Source organism: Schistocerca piceifrons, chromosome 4 (genome assembly GCF_021461385.2).
Source record: "Schistocerca piceifrons isolate TAMUIC-IGC-003096 chromosome 4, iqSchPice1.1, whole genome shotgun sequence".
Lineage (NCBI taxonomy): Eukaryota > Metazoa > Arthropoda > Insecta > Orthoptera > Acrididae > Schistocerca > Schistocerca piceifrons.
In genome coordinates, this window is record NC_060141.1 from 795,557,406 (window position 1) to 795,581,728 (window position 24,323).

Sequence of the window (24,323 nt, forward strand, 5' to 3'; positions counted from 1 at the left end):
CATGCATGAGTCACTCTGTGGTTTTTCAAATTTGTAATCACAAGTTTCCTTGAAGAATTTCAAATTATTCATCCATTTGTTTCACACTGAACTTTGCTCATAAATATTTTCTTCATGTGTTGTTCAAATAATGGGCTACACGTACACAGAATGATTCAATATGGCCTTAATCAGGGAACATACTTCTCTGGGCATTAAGTTATGTCTTGAACCCTTGGACTTGTCCAGCATGTCAACCAGTGAGATGTCTAGCAGCAGCGGATGATTTAAACGAGGAACGTGTTTCTCACTATTCCATGGAGACTCAAGAATGCATTTTCACAAACTTTGGGATCGTCTTCAGTTACTGCTCACATGATAACGACAGTTATCCATTAGCGCTTTGGCATTTGTAGTATTTGACTTCCTTTCTCTTTTTACTGATGTGCTTCAATTAGACATGTAAATAACCAACCTGAGTATCTTTATCAGCAAAACTATTCACATGTGCCAATATCTGCATTTTGATTCCTCTGTCACACTCTCGAAACACTTTCCTGTACACCTGAAAACACCAGCACAATCAATCAACTTGTGGTCAAACAGCCCCATTTTTCGGCTTAGCTGCAGGCCAATTAAGATAGGATTTTTGAGAGTACTGCCAAATACAGCAGTAAGTTATCACCTAAGGTATAGCTGTTGTGTTTGAGGCTCAATGTCAGTAACTACGCCTACCTGCATTGCGGTCCCGTTTAGTGTGCTGGTATGACATTTACACTGTAGCTTACATGTTGTTTCCATTAGACTTCTGTTCTTTTTATTCCATCACACTTACACAAAACTACCCTTTTTCCTTCTCTCTACACCCTCACAATCTGAAACTATCACTTTGACTCATTGTAAACAAAAGCATAACATAATCCCATGAGGAAGCACTTTCATTTGTCTATGCAAACATACACTCAGCACGCAGCACTTGCAGTGGTCAAACGTGACCTAACAGAAGGTACCTCTGAAAATGCCACATAGCAGGAGATACGACTTTTTTCCATGGAACGTGAAATACGGCTCTTAGTATCAACCACACAGTAGTGAGCGGGATTTGGCCTTTTCACAGGGAAGCACATTTCTTCTAGCACTTCGAGATTTTGAACTAAAATGTAAATGTGGTGGGGATGGACATATGGCATTTTCAAAATGACATTTGTTTCAGCATACATTTCCTCCCACCCTTAATGTTGTAACTGGGACAAAAATTCATGCAGGCCTTACGTTGAGAAGACCCTTTTGTAAACATTTAATTTAGGAATCTCTTCTACAGAAATATTTACTATTAATATCTAACACAGATGATCTAACAGGCCTATATTCTGAACATGTACAGAGTTTATCTGTTACTACATGGTCTATCTATGTATAAGATTATTTGTTACTCCAGTGGGACAATTTACAATTGAAGACATGCCATAACTGTACAGAATATTTAAGTAGGCTTCACTGACATCATCTGGCTTCACTGTATTGACATTTACATCCCCACAGATGGTCAGGTTTGTTTTTGAACAAGATACCTTAGCTAGTGTCTGGTTTAGTTTTGATAAAAAAAATTGTCCAAATCACCACTGGGAGATCAGTACACATGTAATACAATTAATTTTTTTACACACGTAATGTTCTCTTGCTTCCACAGCTGATATTTCAAAATATTTATCAGGACTTAATGCAATAAGGTGATTTCTGATTTCAAATGAAATAACTATTTTCACATAAATACATGTGAGTCTACTATAGGATCACACAAGTTCATAAGAGGGTAAAGAAAATTTAAAAATTTCATTCTGTTTATGCTAGTGTTCAGTAGTAAATTGAGGTGTCTAGTGTTAGCAAATTTACTTCTAGTTGTTGAATTTTGTTTCTTATGGATCGTATATTTTGGCAGAAGACTATAGAACTTTTAGTTGGATTTATTGTGGTGGTCTCCTCCTCTTCCAACTCCTCCTCCTTCTACGTTAAAAAATCCTTCAGGTGGGATGGAGGCACTGTTTTTCACTTGCTGGCTATACTGTCTATTTCACTGGGTGTTGTTTCCTTTTCTTCTTGTGGTGCTGATCCTGTGTCACCTACTGATGCTGCTGTTGTTCGTGTAGACATACATGTTGTGACAATTTCCTTTTTCTCTTCCTGCATTGTTTCTAGCTCTTATAGGTACGTTTCTCCTTGGCTGCCAACTTGCTAAATCATTTCTGTGGATTCTTGTACACCCGAGTATTCAACAGAATGTATCCTACATCCCAGCCTTTGGAAGTAGAGAAGAGTGTCCTGTATATTATGGATCACTTTATCTGGTCTACACAAATGTCGTTTTGATTGAAGGGCCCTCAATGAATAAGAGTAAACAAGAAATTTTACAGTCCAAATACATTTTATCTAATCCATTGCCCTCAAGATTACATATAATTCTGCATCAAACATAGGACATTTGTTGGGAAGACAGATCTTAGAGATGCAATGAGGGAAAACCACAGAACAATTGCAAGACAGTCCCCTGCTGGACGCATCTGCAAATATTGCTACAGAGTAGCTGTGCTCATTTAAAATTTCATAAAAAAACTGAATTACCAACAATGCTGGACTGCTGTCTCCTCTGTACCTGGCTAAACTGAAAACAATTCTGGTCCTCTTTCGGCAACCAAAGTGGAAGCTGGTACCACTCCTCAGTTTTTGTTGCTAATTGTCCCCACACCAGGTGCCTCGAACTTCATGAGGATCTCAAATGAACTCTCTGCTCATGGACAATTTATGAAAATTTCTTGTACTGGTGTTTCTGAAACTGCTAGGAACCTATTCACCTAACACACTGGATGGCAAGTGGTGCCTCCTAGCTTTAGCACAAAACTGTGTACGGAAGGAAGATTGGGTTTAACGTCCCATTGACAACATGGTTATAAGAGACAGAGGACAAGCTCAGACCATGTGAAGGATGGGGAAGGAAATAGACCATGCCCTTTCAAAGGAACCATCCCGGCAATTTCCTAGAGTGATTTATGGCAATCACAGAAAATCCATATCTGGATGGCTCGACGTGGGTCTGAGCCGTCGTTGCCCTGAATGCGAGTCCAGTGTGCTAGCCACTGTGTCACTGTGCTCGCTAACTGAGTGTGGGTAGAGTCCTGTAAGCACCTGTGGCCTGCCTGATCACCTTATGGTGGACAGCATTAACGAGCTTATTAACCTAACCTAACCTAACCTAACCTTAATTCTCACTTATCCATACACTTTGAGTGCAGATAATCCACCAAAGATCTCAAGAAATTAAAAAAATTGAGCAGCTTTGCTCTGCTGGCTCCCCAGAACTTTAGGATTTTCAGTAGCTTGAGGATTCTTGCCTTCAGGTTCTTGGAGTTTCACAAACAGAACAACTTAGAATCAAATATGAGACCCAGAAACCTCAATGAATTCTTCAAACATACTCGTAGAATGGTGTTTCCGATTTCCTCATGAAGATCACTACACAGGAAACTTTATGGTGGATTTTATAAAACTTATATCTATGACAAAGAGAGTAACCCTCAAAACACTTCCCTAAGGAACATCATTCTCTTATTCGAAACTCTCAGACAGAAATACACTAACTTGGTAGCTAAAAAACAGATGGTGTTCATACCCGTCCCACGGTGTGTCAGTGGTAAGAAAATAGAGGTGAAAGAACCAACCTGATCTGATCTGATACAATTCAACTGAGTGGATCATGTCCAGTAACCCATTTTACTAAACTATGTTGTCTTCACATGTTTGGTTACTAAAACACTCATCACTTGACTAAATTACTGGCCTAGCGTGAACTAGCGTTAGGTCTGAGCTGTTCACTTATGGCGACAACAAACATTGCCACCCTGTTATTACAAGCTCCATACACACTTGTATGGGGTGAAACTTGTCTTCCTTACCAGGTACATTGGCTCAGTGACTACAGAGATATAAGGAAGAAGATTAAGGTTTAACGTTCCGTATGCATTGAGGTCGTTAGATACAGAGCACAATCTCAGGATAGGGCAAGGGTGGGGAAGAAGACTGGCCACGCTCTTTCAAAGGAACCATCCTGCCTGGAGCAGGCCAAATTGGACAGCCAAAAGAAGATCTGAACCATCGTCGTCCAGTACCGAGAGGGCATTGCTTGTTAATTCTTATTATATTCTTACACAATTCACTATAAGCCAATGAGCCATCAACTTAACATTGTCTCACTTTCCATGAGGGCCTAAGATGGAACATGCAGCCACCTAGGATAAATTGGCTAACCTCTCTGACCACAGAGAAAAGTGTGTATTTGAAGCTGCTATCCAAGTTCTAGCAGGAAGATACTAGATTACAACTGTGGCTACTGTGCCAAGTGCAACACTGTTTCAACATAGCCTTCTACATTGGCACCACTGAACTTTGCCACAGGCAAAGTGTTTATCCAGCCACATGCTGCGTTCATTGAGTGGACCCATGAAGACAAAGACGGTTGCTCAGCAGCTGGGACAGAAGTTGGCAGTGGTCTTGTTGCCATGCAGCAATCTGCATGCACAGAGTTATTTTGAGCCTGCAGAGCTGACCCATCTTGAGGTGATGAAACCTATGGCTTATGGATTTGCTGATAGTGTGCCTGTGTTCTGTTTATGTCTGGCATGCAGAGTTTTATTGTGGCCACAATGTGTGCATAACTGAATGTGACAACAACTTTAAATTTCTGAACAGGTACTGTAATCTGATGGAAACTATAACCGCCATTATCTAACAAGCACCTAAGTGCAATGTGTTCACAGACTGTGTTAATAACTGCCTGTACTGAACTGATGGGCTACAGTGTTTTAAGTTTGCTATATAATTTTACAGGCCTTGAACAAGTGTATGTTGTCAGCCGATGATTGGCCTATTAGATTTTGTGTGTTATAATTAACACTACTTCTGAACTGAAGAAAGGAAGATTGGGTTGACCATCCCTTTGACAATGAGGTCATTAGAGATGGAGCACAAGCTCCAATTGTGTCACGGGTGAGGAAGGAAATCAGCCATGTCCTTTCAAAGGAACCATCCCGGCATTTGCCTGAAGCGATTTCCCTAAGTCATGGAAAACCTACATCTGACTGGCCGGACGTGGGTTTGAACCACTATCCTCCTGAATGTGAGTTCAGTGTGCTAACCACTACACCACCTCACACTCAGTTACTTTCATACTGGCTGGCTGCACCAGCAGTAGCTCCTTTTACTAATAGAACGGACAGTTGTTTTCTGTTCCTAATACTGATCTGTTTCAGGTTAGCTTCTGATGTATTTCTTATGCCTTGTATGTGCTGGTGGACTGAGGTTCAAGTACGAAGGTGTATAAGACAGTAGTATTCAGACGGCAAATATCCAGGTTTCTGCAGACAGGAAAGTTTCATTTTTAATTGTATTTATGCTCTTTCTGTTCTTAATTGGTTTTTATTGTATGCAAAGCAAATTTTTTGTTCTTTTCAATTCAGTATAGGTTTGAACTTGCTTGCACCAGCTTGTTGTCATACTGAACACAGTAGTATTGAAAATAAATATTGTCTTATCATTTTTTCTTTGTCATTTTTGGATTAACATTTAGACCAGGAAGCACGCAATTCAATTAAATTTAAATCAATTTAATGAATGCAACTTATTGTTCAGAACAAGCCAAATTTATAGTTGTATGAAGCTCACTTATGTTCTAAATAAATGGATAAATATTATGCTGTTAACCCGAACTCAATTGATTCCACCCTTTTATCCTAAGGGCCCTACTACACATATCATTTTATCAAAGTTTTTGCTGGCAAAATGATCAATCAAGTTGCCTATGATGATGTTCGACAAACTGCTAGGTAGGAGTTAATGCATGACAGAGCAGAGTGCCACAAGAAAGCCCAGTTATAACAACAGTAACGATTCAGCCACTGATTCAGTAGTGCCTGAAAGACGAAGTTACGAAGTCTGAAGCCTCCGCGAGAACTGACCGCATGAGAAAACTAACTACTACACATGATGTCACTATTACCCTCACTGCAGCAGAGTGCTCAGAATGTTCCAGCATACGTACTACACCTTTCTTAATCTAACTCTCAAGCGCAGCAGTCCTCTGGTACTGGGGAGGCTATCACAGTCAACCTTCTGCATGCCTAATTGTCTACAGTCATCTGTGAAGTTGCAAGTGTTGCTGGAGAGACTCTGCCATTGCAAACTGCAGCTCCAAATACCAACTCTTCACTGATGGGGTCATCAATCTGCTGGCCTACTGGAGGCTCGATCAGCAGGGCCAGGAAGCTGTATGCCATGCATCGATCTGAGGGGGAGCCACTGCTGCTGCTCACCCCATTCCAGCAGCCGACACCGATGCTGCCAGCCCCAGTCGGTCTCCTAACTGGAGACTGCAAGTCAGACTCTAAATGATGAATATTTCAGGCTGGTATGGAGGGTGAGTCTCCTGGATGGATATCCTCAATGAGAACGCTTCAGAGAGTGGTGTACAGAGGCTGCTGTTTACTGCTGTCCAGCCATCTGCTGGCACCTGGGTGGCACCAACTGAGCCATGATGTACAGGCTACAACATGAGCCTTACACAACACAACAGATCTGCAGGTGACACATGCTCACCTCTACTGGTTGGGTTCACACTCCTCTGGCCCAACGGAATTGCCAGCACCTAGGGAAGACAATCCTGTACTTCTGATTAATAAATGTTTTGTTGGGAATAATAGTTTCTTAATGTTCTCAAGCATTAACAGAGCCTTCACACTGCACCCTGCTCGGTTCAATCCTAACAACCACAGGGGTCTGGGTCTGGACCCCTATATCTGGCATCAAAAGTGGCCAACTCCACTGTATCTGGAATCAGCGAGTGGCTGCCAGCAGTAGAGATGTCTATGCTTGGTACCATGCCCACAGTTCCACAACAGCAACAGCTGACATCCGTCAGCACAGCTTTGCTGTGAGGTCAATGGCTACAGACTGCAGTTTGCAATGATGCCTTGTGGTGAGTAACTGGTAGTTGTTGGCCTCCCCCTTCTTGTGTCTTTGGTAGCGAGCATGTCGAATCATAAGGACCTCCACAGTACATTAAAAATGTCAACTGTTAGGTCACAAGAATCTGCAGATTTGCTAACTTCCAGCATCCTGGAATAGCTGTGGGTCAGCAACTTCTGTTAATCCAACTCCGTCCGAATAGGCCTTGCAAGGACCAATGGTACCGCCTGGCCGCCATATCATCCTCAGCCCACAGGCGTCACTGGATACGGATATGGAGCGGCATGTGGTCCGTACACCGCTCTTTCAGCTTTATGTCACTTTAGGAGGCCGGAGCTGCTACTTCTCAATCAAGAAGCTCCTCAGTTTGCCTCACAACGGCTGAGTGCACCCTGATTGCCAAAAGTGCTTGGCAGACCAGATGGTCACCCATCCAAGTGCTAACCCAGCCCGACAGCACTTACCTTCGGTGATCTGATGGGAACTGATGTTACCATTGTGGCAAGCCTGTTGGCAACTTCTGTTAATTAATACAACCAAAACCCAGTACAAAGCTGTATATTGCATTTTTTTATTCACTTGATGACCAGCTACATATACAGATAACTGCACGCAATGTAACTGTTTGCACAGTTTCGAAATGGTTTTTGCATTTTCGGGAATACCATATTTCACTATGTTACGATGAGTTGAAAATGGGTCCCAGTCCAAAACTCATCAACGAGTGAAAGTGAAATTTGCAACTTTGGACTGTTTTTTTTGTAGTACTAATTGCAGATTTGTCTTTATATTATGAAAATACTAGGTATGTTTTCTGGGGCCAGTGAGATGTCAGTATTAGAAAAATTTATCTGGGTATGACTTGCCATGTGTCAAGCTGTGTCAGTTATGTGTAGTACATGTAGGTGCTTTGGTCATGAGGCACAGCAGTGCTCAGAGTCCTGTTAGGGCATGATAAGGCACAAAGAGTAGCTGCAGTTTGTTCGCATTTATTTATTTATTTATTTATTTATTGGGTGTACTGTTTCTGTATTTTTCTTGTATAACAGCAGATGGAGGTTGTACAAATGCAAGACACACAGGCAGCACCTATTAATGATTCCAAATACTACAGCCCTACAAAAACAGGACAACAAGGCATTGTGTAAAAGGGCAGAGAAATGCGAAGCTGCTGGTGGACAAATATGATCTGATTTGGAGAAGACCAAAACTGTTGATGGTACCCATTCCTTCCATACATCCTAAGGCAGCTAACCTTATAAAGCCATTTTCATGAAAAGCAACTGAAGACGTATCTACACTCCTGGAAATTGAAATAAGAACACCGTGAATTTATTGTCCCAGGAAGGGGAAACTTTATTGACACATTCCTGGGGTCAGATACATCACATGATCACACTGACAGAACCACAGGCACATAGACACAGGCAACAGAGCATGCACAATGTCGGCACTAGTACAGTGTATATCCACCTCTCGCAGCAATGCAGGCTGCTATTCTCCCATGGAGACAATCGTAGAGATGCTGGATGTAGTCCTGTGGAACGGCTTGCCATGCCATTTCCACCTGGCGCCTCAGTTGGACCAGCGTTCGTGCTGGACGTGCAGACCGCGTGAGACGACGCTTCATCCAGTCCCAAACATGCTCAATGGGGGACAGATCCGGAGATCTTGCTGGCCAGGGTAGTTGACTTACACCTTCTAGAGCACGTTGGGTGGCACGGGATACATGCGGACGTGCATTGTCCTGTTGGAACACCAAGTTCCCTTGCTGGTCTAGGAATGGTAGAACGATGGGTTCGATGACGGTTTGGATGTACCGTGCACTATTCAGTGTCCCCTCGACGATCACCAGTGGTGTACGGCCAGTGTAGGAGATCGCTCCCCACACCATGATGCCGGGTGTTGGCCCTGTGTGCCTCGGTCGTATGCAGTCCTGATTGTGGCGCTCACCTGCACGGCGCCAAACACGCATACGACCATCATTGGCACCAAGGCAGAAGCGACTCTCATCGCTGAAGACGACACGTCTCCATTCGTCCCTCCATTCACGCCTGTCGCGACACCACTGGAGGCGGGCTGCACGATGTTGGGGCGTGAGCGGAAGACGGCCTAATGGTGTGCGGGACCGTAGCCCAGCTTCATGGAGACGGTTGCGAATGGTCCTTGCCGATACCCCAGGAGCAACAGTGTCCCTAATTTGCTGGGAAGTGGCGGTGCGGTCCCCTACGGCACTGCGTAGGATCCTACGGTCTTGGCGTGCATCCGTGCGTCGCTGCGGTCCGGTCCCAGGTAGACGGGCACGTGCACCTTTCGCCGACCACTGGCAACAACATCGATGTACTGTGAAGACCTCACGCCCCACGTGTTGAGCAATTCGGCGGTACGTGCACCCGGCCTCCCGCATGCCCACTATACGCCCTCGCTCAAAGTCCGTCAACTGCACATACGGTTCACGTCCATGCTGTCGCGGCATGCTACCAGTGTTAAAGACTGCGATGGAGCTCCGTATGCCACGGCAAACTGGCTGACACTGACGGCGGCGGTGCACAAATGCTGCGCAGCTAGCGCCATTCGACGGCCAACACCGCGGTTCCTGGTGTGTCCGCTGTGCCGTGCATGTGATCATTGCTTGTACAGCCCTCTCGCAGTGTCCGGAGCAAGTATGGTGGGTCTGACACACCGGTGTCAATGTGTTCTTTTTTCCATTTCCAGGAGTGTAATTTTATTGCTGATGTGAAATCTGCCACCAAATTGGAATAATGTTTGAAGGAAATGGCCTTGAATATGGCTAAATTGTGGTTAGTTGGCAATTCAAAACATATGTTACATGCCAAGAGACTTAGTGCGGCCTGTAAGTTTGGCAAGTTGTCTAACAATCTCGTCCAGCACTACCATAAGCAGAACTGCACAGAAACATGGTGAATCAGTGGGGTCATTCCCTGACTGAATTAGGGAACAGAATGTGCTAATAGACAGGTTAACACACAATGTTGTGGCCTACAGAGTCATCCTCCATGAGGCAGAAAAAAGGGGTTTTCATGTATTTGTAGGGCATATTTCTACTACTAGGTCAAGGAGAGTCAGAATTGACAACCAAGGTGATTTATCTGCTGCCATTACAGTTGCCATGCAAATAGAGGAAATCAACATTGCTACACAGAGGCAGAGTGACTGGGGTGTTTCCCCCTTTGACACAAAGTGTCACAGGTGTGGGCATTCGACCCCACATCAGGCTGCAGTGTCATGAACCAGAATGTTATGAAGGTGGGGAGGTGTAGGTGTGCCACAATGCATGTGATTGCCAAAAGAAAATTCAGGACAGGGTATGTCCGAATAATTACTCATCAAATGGTGACAGTGTGGCTCATCCATTGGACAGCATTCCAACAGAACATGAGAATGCAAAAATGTATGCAGAGATAAAATGCTACTTGTTAGGGATCAATCCATACCAAGCAGACCAGCACCGGTTGCTTGACCATCTCAGAAAAATTTTATATTTTCTGGGTGAATTCCCCAATGTTTAGTAGTTACAAAAATATTTTTTTTAAAATTATTGTTTATTATTTTGAAATGGCTGCCATATTTGTTACAGGCCGCATGCGTTTTTTCGTATTTGCAAGCATCTACATTTTTTACAATTATTCAATAGTGGATTTTCCTAAGCCTTTTAGATAAAATGCATTTAGTTCAACACACTCTGGGTTACAAATTAACATCATTATCACTTAGCAGAATGTATTATTTAAATAATTTGTAATAGTTCAAAGTTATCAGCCACAAATTAAAAAAACTCAATTTTTGAAAGTAGTTTTACAAAGAAAGATCAATTTCTCAGCTTTAACATTTTTTCTGCTATTAGACTGTACAGTATAGTTACTTTTTATAGAGTATCAATGGTGAGCAGCTTACACTTAAAAAATACACTATTTTTAAAAATTGATTTTATTTTTTAATTTTTCCATTTTGTGGCCTGCAATATCTTTGTCGGAGGACCAAATAAAAATCTGAAAATTTCACACTTAATAGACATTTATGATATCAAACTTCAGTATAAATTTCAACTTTGAGATTCAATTGGAAGTTATGGAAAAAAAGGCTACAAACACGAGTCAAAAATACGTTTTTTAACATCTGCGATATCTGGCAGGCTAATCAAATAAAGTATACCACTTGCATAATGTAACACACCACATCACACTAGCTAATGATTATTTGTCAAAAAAATGCTGTGGTAATTGTTTCAGGAGGCTAACTATTGCATCTGCAAGCCTATACAAGTCTGATTGTTGTCTTCCCCCTTACACTAACAAGTGTCTACTCACACTTATTTAGCTAGAAGTTTTTGAAGCATGCAGTTGAAAAATGGTGTCCCAGTGTTCTGTTGGTGTTTTATTAATGAAGCACGTCATGAAAGTGTGTATGGAGTGTATCCTAAAGACATTACTGTAATCAAAGACTTTTTTACTTACGAGTCGGCCCAGAGGTCATATCAACATCCAAGTACCATGAAATGAAATACTTAAAAAATTTCATCATCTTTTTGGTCAGTCTTGCATGGACCCTTCTGAGAAACATACGAAACCTATAACAAAAGGTCTATGAGAAATAACATTTCATCATTATTCTACAAATAAAAGCCCTTTTGTCAATCTCATACCAGGAAAATCATTGTGTCCAACATGTTATTCTAAGATATTCACAAGAGAAAGGATAGTGAAACCTTAGATGCAGAATTTTGTGACTTGTCAGCAACCATTGAAAAAGTACATACAGCTTGTGAAATCCTGGGTATATCACCTGCTAGTAAAATTAGAAAACTAAGTCAAGATAAAAAAAACGAGTGCCTGGAATACAGAAACTGAGAAAGTGGCAGCTACATTCAAAAAGAATTTGGAAGTTTCAGTTCAAAATACAATTTGTACTGAAACAGATGGAAGTTCTAAAACTTCACCAACCAAATATGACAATTTGATAGAAAAACTAAAAACTAAAAGCAGTACTTCAAACAAAGAGGATAAAATTAAGATTATCAGTTTACTGCCGAATTCTTGGAGTCGAGGAAAAGTTAGTGATGAATTTAATGTGTCAGAACATCTTGTTAAGTTAACAAGGCAATTATACCAGCATTACAAAAGAAAAGTGCATCTAATTTGGTAGATGAAAACATAATCAATAGAGTTGTTGAGTATTATGACGATGACAATAACAGCCACTTGGTGTCTGGCAAAAAAGACTTTCTGTGAAAGAAAATGGTTCTAAGATTCAAACACAAGAAAGGTTAATACTATGTAAGTTAAATGAACTAGTCACTGAATTTAAAAAAGAAAATCCTGACATTAAAATTGGAAGATCAAAGTTTTGCGAGTTGAGACCAAGATAGTATATTGTTGCAGGGGCATCTGGCACCCATAATGTTTATGTTGGTTTGTATCATCAGAATGTACAGTCAATGATAGATGGGGACAATCTTACAGCTGACTATAAAGACCTTTTCGAAGTTATTGTATGCAATATTGACGGTTACAATTGTATGATCAAGGGAAAATGTGAAGATTGTCCAGGCAAACAAGCCTTACTTGACATGTCTGAAGAGTCCGAAGAAGACAATTTGATGCCTGACAATATAAAACACGAACAATGGGTGACACAAGACAGAACTGAAATGCTGACAGTCAAACTCGCGAGAAGAGTTTTTTGAAGTATTCGTGGCTAACCTTGAAAATCTGAAACTGCATCATTTTATTGCAAAAGCTCAAAGTAAATTTTTGAAAGACAAAAAGCAAACCTTGGCAGCTGATGAATGCTTAGTTCTTGCTTACTTTTCAGAAAATTATTCCTTTGTTGTTCAAGATGAAGTACAAGGGCACCACTGGGTAAACAAACAGGTCACAGTTCATCCATTTGTATTCTACTATAAAGATGAAAATAAAGTAATGAGCCACAGCTTTTGTGTCGTAAGTGACTACCTTGAACACAACACTGCAGCAGTGCACATTTTTCAACCAAAATTAACAAACTACATTAAATAATTAATTAAACTGATTTAATTTTTGGATGGGGCAGCAAGTCAATATACACTATATATATATATATATATGTCCTTTCATAAAGAAGATTTTGGGTTTGATGTACAATGGCACTTTTTCATTTCATGCCATGGGAAGAATGCTTCTGATGGTGTCGGGGGTACAACAAGCGAGCTGTCACAAAAGCAAGTCTGCAGCAGACCGATGACAATTATGTAACACCTCAAGAAATGTTTGAATTCTGTAAAAAACATATCAAAGGAATTACCTACGTTTTTGTACAATGTGAGGAAATACGAGAAGTCTATGACAGTGTCTTGAAGGAAAGGTACAACACCTGTCAGAAGATTAAAGGCACTCAATCTTTTCATTCTTTTGTACCCCATTCACACAACTTACTGAAGTTTAAGATCACATCAACTTCGCCTGATAGTTAACTTCATCGGTGTGAAAAACCTGTACAATTGGTTCTTCAAAATAAGACATAGTGGCTTGTGTTTACAATAAACAGTGGTGGATTGGCAAAGTTGATAATACCGACTTTCCAAACCAAGATGTAAATGTTGTATTTTATCACCCTCCAGGACCAAGGATTTTTTTTTTTAAATGAGGAGGATCAAGTTTGGATGCCACTTAAAAATGTATTAAGGAAGCTGTCTCCCATAGCATTTACAACTGTGACTGGGCGAACTTATAATTTAACACCCAAACTGAGTGAACAAATTTCTCAAATGTTCAATGAGCGATGTACTAAAAACGAATAACAAGAGAACTATATAATGTAATTAGCAGGCTTATTTTCAATTTTTAAAAAGTAACTAATCATAGATATGATTAAATTGTGTACTGTTACTGATATAAGCCTAGATATCACAGATGTTAAAAAACGTATTTTTTATTTTGTTTGTAATCTCAAAGTTGAAATTTATACTGAAGTTTGATATCATAAAGGTCTATTAACTGTCAAATTTTCAGATTTTTATTTGGTCCCCCAACAAAGATATTGCAGGCAACAAAATGGAAAAACTAAAAAAAAAAATCAATTTTTTAAGTGTAAGCTGTTCACCATTGATGCTCTATAGAAAGTAACTATACTATACAGTGTAATAACAGAAAATACATTAAAGCTGAGAAATTAATCTTTCTTTGTAAAACTACTGTTCAAAAATTGTGTTTTTTTTAATTTGTGGCTGATAACTATGAACTATTAAAAATTTATTAAAGAATACATTCAGCTAAGTGATAATGATGTTAATTTGTAGCCCAGAGTGTGTTAAACTAAATGCATTTTATCTGAAAGGCTTAGGAAAATCCACTATTGAATAATTGTAAAAAACGTAGATGCTTGCAAATACGAAAAAACGGATGCGGCCTGTAACAAATATGGCCGCCATTTCAAAATAATAAACAATAAATTTTGTTTAAAATATTTTTGTGACTACTAAACATCGCAAAATTCACCCAGCAAATATAATTTTTTTTCTGATATGGTCAAGCAACCAATTATTTTTTTCTTGGACCACTTGGTATGGATTTACCCTTAGGTAAAGGGGACAGGAAGGAACCTAAACACAGTGGCTTGTGTCAGTTGAAAGTCTGGATCTCTTGGGCAGAAAGAGACCGAGGTCTCTAAGGTATAGGTTGTGTGCAGAGAGTGACAAATTCTCTGTTAAATGTTATACAACAAATGACCTTCCACAGCACATAGAGCGGGGGATTAGGAGGTGGGAGGAGATGCACATTGGTTCCTCTAGAGACAACAACTGCAAGTGTCATGATGCCACCAAGGTTCACCAGTCATGACTACGGACACAAGCACTTAAGACCAATTCACACAATACAGTATCACAAGGTGCAGAGAAGTTAATAGGTACAGACTTGCTGCGGTGTAAAGGCATTCGAAACCAATGAGGAATTGGGTAAGTCCCCCTTTTCTGTATGCATAAATACAGTACATGTCAGTGACATGAATGGAGATTTTATAGTCCCAGTCAGTGTCAAAAGTTTTGGATGGATGAAGTGATTCTGCTGAAGGATCTGATGACTGCTAATTTGGATGTTGTCCATTTGGTCCCAAGAAGTCACCAGATGGCACTAGGAAATACACATTTTACATTTCTTGATGTATGAACAATCACTGATGCATATCTCACACCAAACATAACGGATACTCTTGAGAACTTGGGTCAATGTTAATATTTCTCCACCATGGATTTAAAGCATGAGTATCATCAACTGGAGGTATAACTAGATGATCAGCAGAAGACACCTTTTACCATCTGCAGGGGTCATTTTTAGTACCATCAAATGCCATTCAGACTCAAGAGTGTGACCACCACTTTTGAAGGATTATCGGATAGGGCACTTAGAAAATTGGAGCCTATGCACTTTGTAGTGTATCTGGATGACACCATCATCTTTTCAAAGGACATGGAACAGCATGTGCAATGGCAGGAGAAAGTGTTCAAAAGACTAAGGACAGCACGAGTAAAACTCAGCATTGATAAATGTCATTTTGCAGCAACAGAAGTAAATTATCTTGGGCAAGGAATTAGTCAGGAAAAGTGAGAAGAGATACACGATTAATATCAGCAAACAGTTAAACAATTGCAATCTTATTTGGGTCTGTGTAATTATTATTGTAAATTTGTGAAAAACTTTGCTGAAATTGCCGAACCTTTGAATTGTTTGTTACGGAAAGAAGAAAAATTTGAATTGTCTACTGATTGTCAAACAGCATTTAAGATGTTGATAGCAGATTTGACATCAGGTCCAATTTTGATATTTCCAATCTTCAAAACAGAATTCATTCTGTCTTCCAATGCAATAAATACAGCAGTAGGATGTGTGCTTAACCAGAGTACGGATGATAGAGAACATGCCTATGATTTAGTAGATTTGATTATGAAGTAGTGCACAAGCTGGGAAAGAGGAACACGAATGCAGATTGTTCGAGTAGGAATATTGCAGTCCTGTAAACACTGGGAAGAACAATTGCTGAGTAGCGAAAGGATCAGGCAGCTGACACAGACTGTCAGATATTCAAGTCGCAACTGCAGTTTGTCAAGCATGATGGTTTATTGCGCGAACAATAAAGTTTGGACTAAGACTGGTGTACCTGCAGTGTTTTGGGATGAAGTTTGAAACAAGCACATCACCATCTTTATGTCATGGAAGGCCATGGTGGGCAAAAAGCAGCTGATAAATGAGTTGCCAGGAAAGTTTGGTGGATTACCAGGAATAAAGATGTCAAGTAATATGTAAGTAACTGTATAACAAAAGGCTACCAGATGTGTCTCAGCCATTTTCATGTTTTAGCCCCTTTTAATAAGACACAGCAGGAAATATCTACATATTGACCATACTAGACCATTTCTCACGACATATTGTGATGACTGCAATCCCTGACCAACAAGTGGGAACAGTTTCCCAAGGAATGGTGAATGACTGGTGGCTCACATTAGGTGTTTCAGATACAGTAATCACAGATCAGAGCACTCATTGTATGTTGAATTTGATTAGAAATTGTGTCGACTGCTCCGCATTTGCTAGTTGCAGATTTGCCATTTTCGCCTTCAAGCCAATAGAAGAACATAACCAGTTCATAGCATGATTTTGAAGTTGTTGAGCTAGTATGTTAATAGTAATGACAACTGGAATGTGTACCTAAGCTATGTGACTACTGCATACTATTTTAAAATTCACACGGCTACCAGTCTTTTGCTACCCACATTATATTATGTGTTTATTATACATTTTTCTCCCACACAGTAGTATGGGAGAAATATGTCTTCATGTTTCGAAGTGATGAAACAAAAAAATGGGAACTAATACCGGATTGGTGACAAAATTCACAACAAGCTTGCAAAAGGTTTGACAACAAGTGAAATAGACAAACACAAAGGCTTCAGGACACCAGGAGCAGATAGGACAACACATGGGGAAGTTGCAACAATGTAGGGTTGGCCAATGGGTGTTGGTGACAAACCCACACATACCTAATGGTATAACACAGAAACTCACGACACAATACCACAGACCTGACTGAGTACTAGAAATGACATTACCTGCCAATTTATGATACAGACACCAACAAAAACTTTGATTAGTTATCCATGTTGGGTGAATTAAGCCATGAAAGGAGCTGTGTCTGCCTTGCCACAAACATAATCACTGTCTGCAGTATAGAATATGAAATATAGGATCACGAAGGAGGACAGACTACTTGTGAATAAAGTACCTTGTGAATAAATTACCTTGTGAATAAATTACCTTGTGAATAAATTACCTTGTGAATAAATTACCTTGTGAATAAAGTACCTTGTGAATAAAGTACCTTGTGAATAAAGTACCTTGTGAATAAAGTACCTTGTGAATAAAGTACCTTGTGAATAAAGTACCATGTGAATAAAGTACATCTGACATGCACTTTGACCGTGTCGATAGATAGGGTTTCAGATTACCATTCAATTATATTTTACTGCATTTGTTTTTATTTAAATTATTGGGGTGTATTTTTGTTGTCATTCTATTCATAGTATGTTTTAGGTGTCTGTTTACTTTTCTTTCTTTGTTCATACCACATATTAAGGTATAGTATGAGAATTAACTGCTGAACTAATGCAAAGTACATGAGATACTGTATGGGTTTTGAATAGATACTTAGAAGCAGCACAAAACTGACTGAACACGATGGACAGAAGAATTAACTGTGGTAAGGTTGCTCCAAGACAGACAGTCTGAATGACACAAGGGTGGAGGTAACTATGTTACAAGAGGCAATACACCACACCATGAACGGGCAAGTAAGTTCTACACAATTATCACCCCAGCAATTCTTAACTAGACAATGCGAAGGGGTAAAGGAATTTATCCCAGAGTAACGGCACACAACTAACTGAAAGAAACTTGGCACTATTCTATCATGTGTCCACAGTGGAAATGAGAATTGATGATGCCAGATTACATGTATTAATTCAATTTCCAATAGCAGCCAGGAAAGTGACATTATCAGAGCTTTTCGGTACATCCTTACCGTATTTACTCGAATCTAAGACGCACTCGAATCTAAGCCGCACTTGAAAAATGAGACTCGAAATAAAGGAAAAAAAATTTCCCGAATTTAAGTCGCACCTGAAATTTGAGACTCGAAATTCAAGGGGAGAGAAAAGTTTTAGGCCGCACCTCCAAATCGAAACAAATTTGGTCCATTGTAATTTGAGACAATTTAGGTCGAATGAATGACGAGACAGCTACAGTAGTCTGGTTCGAGTCGTAAGCTTAGCAGTTAAGCTTTACCACGTAGGTAATGCGTCAGGCGCTCCGTCCGTATTTATACGGGTACCCTTCCTTTTTCACGTGCTTCGTCTGGTTTGAGTCGATTGCTTATTTTGCTTTGATCTGATAAGTGCCGTTAACTTTGTTATAGGTGTTTGCGTCACTCTAAGCTGAAAATGCATTACTGCATTGTGTCATGCATTGTTTGTCGCATGCTGATGGTGCGTGTTTACGGCCTGTCGCGGCTCGCGGCATGGCTTGCTTTTGTGCGCGCTACCGCCGCGTACATTTAAAAAGAGAGAGGAATCGTCTCATTAGCGAAACAATGGCAAGAGACTGCTATTTGTTGTTACTTACACTGCTGCTTTCTTTGATAATGATCAGCAAGAATCAAATAATAGACTGCGTATGATAGAACATGTTCTGAACGAGAATTAGGCGAAAATTTTTCTCCGTTTGAAAATCTTTGCGGCCGCTTCTTTATTACATCAAATTCTGCACAGAAATTAGAGTCATCTTAGATTTAAAAATCTAGTCACTTGCCGTGCTTCATTTCTGACAGTATCACTATTAGGCATAAGAATAATACGAATATAAACATGACACGATACGTATATTCTTCCGCGTTTGCTGTTGTCTCACTCTAGTTTCGTAGTTTATTAGGCAGACAGGATTTATATGAGATAGCAGCAAACACGAAAGAATACATGGCAAAATGTTTATATTCGTATTATTCTTATGGTGAAGAGAATACTGTATGTGATTCAAATTTCATCAGGTTCCTATTAGCAACCATCTCTTCTCACAGATAGGAAAAAATTCAGAACGTAGAGTTGGCCATATTGACAAACATCCCAAATAGTCTTGCCAGTCAGATTTTCGTAGTACACTGAAATTGTGCTACATTCGAAGATGAACAATACGGAATTTGTATTTACTTCGTTGGATAATGTATGAAAATGCAGTGGTCGAAACTCGCGGCGGAGAAAAAAAGCTCGTCTTCCACTTTTTTTAAAATTTATTTACTGACGCAGAGGTTTTGGCGCCAGTATTTATGTTTGTGCCTACAAAGCATGCATGCGTAGAGCTACATATATTCGACGGCAGAAGTTAGTTGTGGCGGCACGTACCAACATTTTTCATAACTTCCGCTTCCTTTGCACTCGATTCTAAGCCGCAGGCGGTTTTTTGGATTACGAAAACCGGAAAAAAAGTGCGGCTTAAATTCGAGTAAATACGGTAACCAGTGAGGTGAGAAATAGCAGGGAAATGGGTACAGGTACAAACTAAGGAAGTTTGGAACAAAGGGAGAGCCTCGCTTTTGTGACATTGCAAGATTTATTGGGAAAGTCAGAGGGAAAGTAATATATGATACAGATGCCAACAAAAACTGTGCACCAGACACTCACTGATTGTTTTGGAAATAAAGATAGGGAATAGTAAAAGGTTGTGTATAAACTGATAGACAAACTTTTAATTATATGGAATTTGTGTCAGTGATAGAAATATTACAGGATAATATAGACTGGTATATGAAAATGCAAAGTACGGGGCAAGCTGAAGCAAGTGAATGTGAAAGAGAAGCGTTAATGCCACGTCCAAAATTCCAGAGTGGACATACACTGGATTTAATGGCTAGTACAGAGCTATGAAACAACGGAATACCAATAAATGGTATAGTTTGTGACATAGCAGAAACGACTTTTGTCTACCAGTTACAGTCACTGGTATAACCACACTCAAGCGGACACAGCTTACCCTATGTTGTACTGGCCCGAGAAGCCACTAGAAGTGCTGCCTATTCAAAACTTAACCTTCCTGAATAAGACCCTAAACTGGGACATCCCACACTCACTCAATAACCTAGTAGCAACGCAGGAAGGGAGAATTATGGCAGAGTAAATGCTCTGACACATACTGGAATATCACAATAGACAATCTCACAATATCACCACTACAAGCGAAACATCGACCAACATTGTACTGGTTCTGATTGCAATTTGTGTAATCTACTCCTGTTTAGAGTAAAAGTAAGCATATCAGTCACATTTACCTGTACATCAAATACAAGTTGGCTGGTTTATAAATAAACTGAGGGAATAGTAAGAGGTTATGTATATACAGTTACATAAACTTCTAATTATATGAAATTTGTATCAGCAAATACGGAATAGCTTTGATAAGGATCAGGTGCTTAACTCAAGGAGTTGGACACAGACTATAATGCTTATGAATTAGGTGTCAGCCCAAGAAATCATGAGATTCAGTTTTATTTGTATGGAAGGATAACTATGTTGAGCAATGTATAAATGTTACTGTGAAATGTGGGTGGTGAGACTGTAACACAATCACTAAAAATTTGTCAATGTTCTTCACTGGTTACACCAGAAGACAAGTCGTCCGAGTCACTGATCAGCAAACTGTCAGCTAGGAGGCAATGTTGTGCAGACCAAGGCAAACACAGAAGTGACTGCAATATGTGGGACCAGCTTGGCACCCGAGTCCACAAGTTAGGCACAATGGCATCATGGCAACAGACAGATATTGTGATACTGGTGACAGAGCAGAGTGCCACAAGAAAGCCCAGTTATAACACAGCAACAACTATTCAGCCACTGCCTGAAAGATGAAGTTACTACGTCTGAAGCCTCTGCGAGAACTGACCACACGAGAAAACTAGTACACATGATGTCACTAATACACGTGATGTCAATGTTCCAGCATAAATATTACACCTTTCTTAATCTCACTCTCAGGTGCAGCTATCGTCTGGTACAGGCGAGGCTATGCCAGTCAACCTCCTGCATGCCTAATTGTCTACAATCATCTATGAAGTTATGAGTCTTGCTGGAGAGACTCTGCAAATGCAAGCTGCAGCTCCAACTAACGACTCTTCGCTGATGGGGTGCAGAGACCACCATCTATCTGCTGGCCTACTGCAGGTTGACCAGCAGGGCCAGGAACCTGTAGGCCATTCATCATTGTGAGATGGAGCCATGCTGCTGATCACCCCATTCCTGCAGCTAAAATTGATGCTGCAGGCCTCTGTCTCCAAACTGGAGGCTGCAGGTCAAACTCTACATGATGAAGACTTCCTCAGGCTGAGCTGGAGGGTAAGTTTCTTGGGTGCACAACCTCAATGAAAGCACGTTAAAGATTGGCCCATGGAGGCTGCTGTCCACTGCTGGCCAGTGAGAGCTGCATCAGTTGGCACCTTGGGGCCATCAACTGAGCTGTGACATAATGGCTGCCACATGAGCCTTTCGCAACATAGCAGAGGTTGCCACCACCTGGGGAAGACAATCCCATACTTCTGATTATTGAATGTTTTGTTGCGAATAATGTTTTCTTCACCCTCTCTAATGTGATCGGATCCTTCTCACCACACCCTACTTGGTTTAATCATGACAACCACAGGGGTCTGTTTCTGGACTCCAGATCCCTAAGACATTTGTGCAATTAGATGGGGTACTACAGCAAATACACACAATGGAATTTCTGGATTTGCACTGGTATAACTAAGCGTGACAGGAAGAGCTTGGGAGTGTAAAGAGTTAGACAGGAGAACAAAACTTTTATAGAGAAGCATGCCAAGGAACTGGTAATTCACAATGGCGTTCATCTCAGATAATGTGTTGGAATTGTGGCAAGCCTATAAGGACGGAATGTGTGGGAAGGAGAGCCGAAACCAAGAATTATCGCTGCAGGTGCCAATTCAGTTTTTGCGGCATGGGTGGGGTGGTGTGTGTGTGTGGGGTGGGGGGATGATTACAGAGGCATATGATAAACCCAGTGCGGAAGCAGGTAGTCTGGAAAGTCAGATGCTCCGAGTTCACCAGAGTATTAGAATATCATATTGCATTAAGTGATCAGGTTCTGATCAAGATGCCATCCTAAAGACTGTCACCACTGAGAATGAAAGTATTAAGACAACATGTGGAAATTAAGATTTAACCGCACCATTTAAATCTCCATATGCTACTAAAATATTCTTGGCGCCTAAATAAAATGGCAAGCACTGCTCCGTAGTGGACTACCGTGAACTAAATAAAAAGATAGCACTGAGACCAGTGCAGTTGCCAGATTTGTATTCATTTTTCTGGTGGTTTAAGAGAGTGCAGGCATTTGCCACCTCAGATCTTAATCAAGCTTATAATCAGATGTCTTTATGTGAAGATTCAAAGCCTATGGCCTTTGTGACAGACTAGAACTTGCTTGAATTTAACCATGTCCATTTTGTGTTGGCAACAAGTGCTGCTATCCTCTCGAGGATTTGGTGGTACATAGCTCAGCCCAGTCACATATGCAGCATTTGCAGAAGGTTTTTTGAATGATTAAAAAACAGTGGGATTTACAGTTAATCCACATATATATTCCACAAGCCATCATATCGTTCATGGTATACTGCACCTTATATTACTTCCAGTCACTTCCTTTCCTGTTCCAGTCACAAATAGAGCAAGGGAAAAATGACTGCCTATACACCTCCATATGAACTTTAATTTCTCTTATCTTTGAGGTCCTTATGCAAAACATATATTGGCGGCAGTAGAATCATTCTGTAATCAGCTTCAAATGGTTGTTCTCTAAATTTCTCAATAGCATTCCATGAAGAGAAAGTTCTCTTACCTCCAGGGAGACTGACCTGAATTCACAAAACATCTCCATAATACTTGCAAGTTGATCAAACCTACCAGTAACATATCTAGTAGCCTGCCTCTGAATTGCTTCAGTGCCTTCTTTCAATCTAACTTGGTGGGCATCTCAAACACTCTAGCAGTGATCAAGAATAGGTTGCACTTGTGTTCTATATGCAGTCTCCTTGACATATGAACCACACTTTCCTAAAATTCTACCAATAAACTGAAGTCAACCATTCACTTTCCCTACTATAGTCCTTTCATGCTCATTCCATTTAATATCATTTTGTGATGTTACACCAAGATATTTAAGCAACATCACTGTGTCAAGCAGTACATTATTAAATTTGTATTTGAAAATTCCTCTAATAAGTTGCTAGGTGAAGGAATTTATATTAATAAGCAATTCCCACTATTGCAAAATGTCAAGCCAGGCTTGTCAGCATTGCATTTTTTTTTTTTTTTCATTTTTTTCATTTATTTATTTATTTATTTATTTTTTTAGGAAGTTCATTACTGGTTTCATGGAGAATGCAGCTCCATTTAACAAGTTACACTGAAAGGATGTAATTTCTTTGGGGGTCTTTCCAGGAAGCCTCATTTTTGGCGGTAAGCACACTGAAGTCAGCCCTGATATTAGCATTACTGAACTTCAACACAGAATGCTTTCTACAGACGGGTGTGTTGGCTCTAAGGATAGGGTGGTTGGTTGTTGGTTGTTGGTATGTTTAAGGGGGACTAAGCAGCGAAGGTCATCAGTCCCCCATTCCAAAATCAGGCGAGCCGAAAATCTACGAGGCAGACAAAAACCAAAGGGGGAGGAGACGTCCCCCCAGGCGATAAAAGAACACAAATGCAGCAAGAAACACTACAGACAAGAACAGGACAGAGGAACACCAGACAGAAAGAAACAGAAGAAAGGAGGAAGGCCGGAGACTGGTTGACTGACCATGAGAAAAAAAAAGGGAAAGAGTCAACCATCTGACGGCACACCAGAACAGCAACAGACACAAGGACAAAAGACACAGAAAGGGAAAGGCTCAGGACTTCCCTAAATCGAACCATAAAAAGGACTACTACGGATAAAATGTAAAACAGTGTCAGCCATGGAGGCATCGTCGGATAAAACCAAAGCTAAAGTGCCCGGGAGATTAAAAGATTGCCGGAGTGTGCGCAGTCGAGGACACTCCAGCAAAATGTGGCCGACCGTCAGCCGGGACCCACACCGACACAAGGGGGGATCCTCCCGACGCAACAGATGGCCGTGCGTCAGGTATGTATGGCCGACGCGCAGCCGACACAGGACTACCGAGTCCCTGCGAGAAGCCCGCAGGGAGGAACGCCACACATCGGTCATCTCCTTGACAGCCCGCAGTTTATTCGG

The 24,323-nt window shown here is 40.6% G+C and overlaps 1 protein-coding gene across 1 annotated transcript in view; it reads right to left on the reverse strand.

Annotated features, from left to right (window-relative positions):
* Nucleotides 1–433: 433 nt before the first annotated feature.
* Nucleotides 434–24,323, reverse strand: part of LOC124796175 (alpha-protein kinase 1-like) — a 126,476-nt gene continuing 102,586 nt past the window's right edge. Inside the window, exon 5 of the mRNA XM_047260265.1 lies at nt 434–544. Coding sequence (XP_047116221.1) covers nt 434–544 — 111 coding nt within the window. The remainder of the gene's footprint in view (nt 545–24,323) is intronic.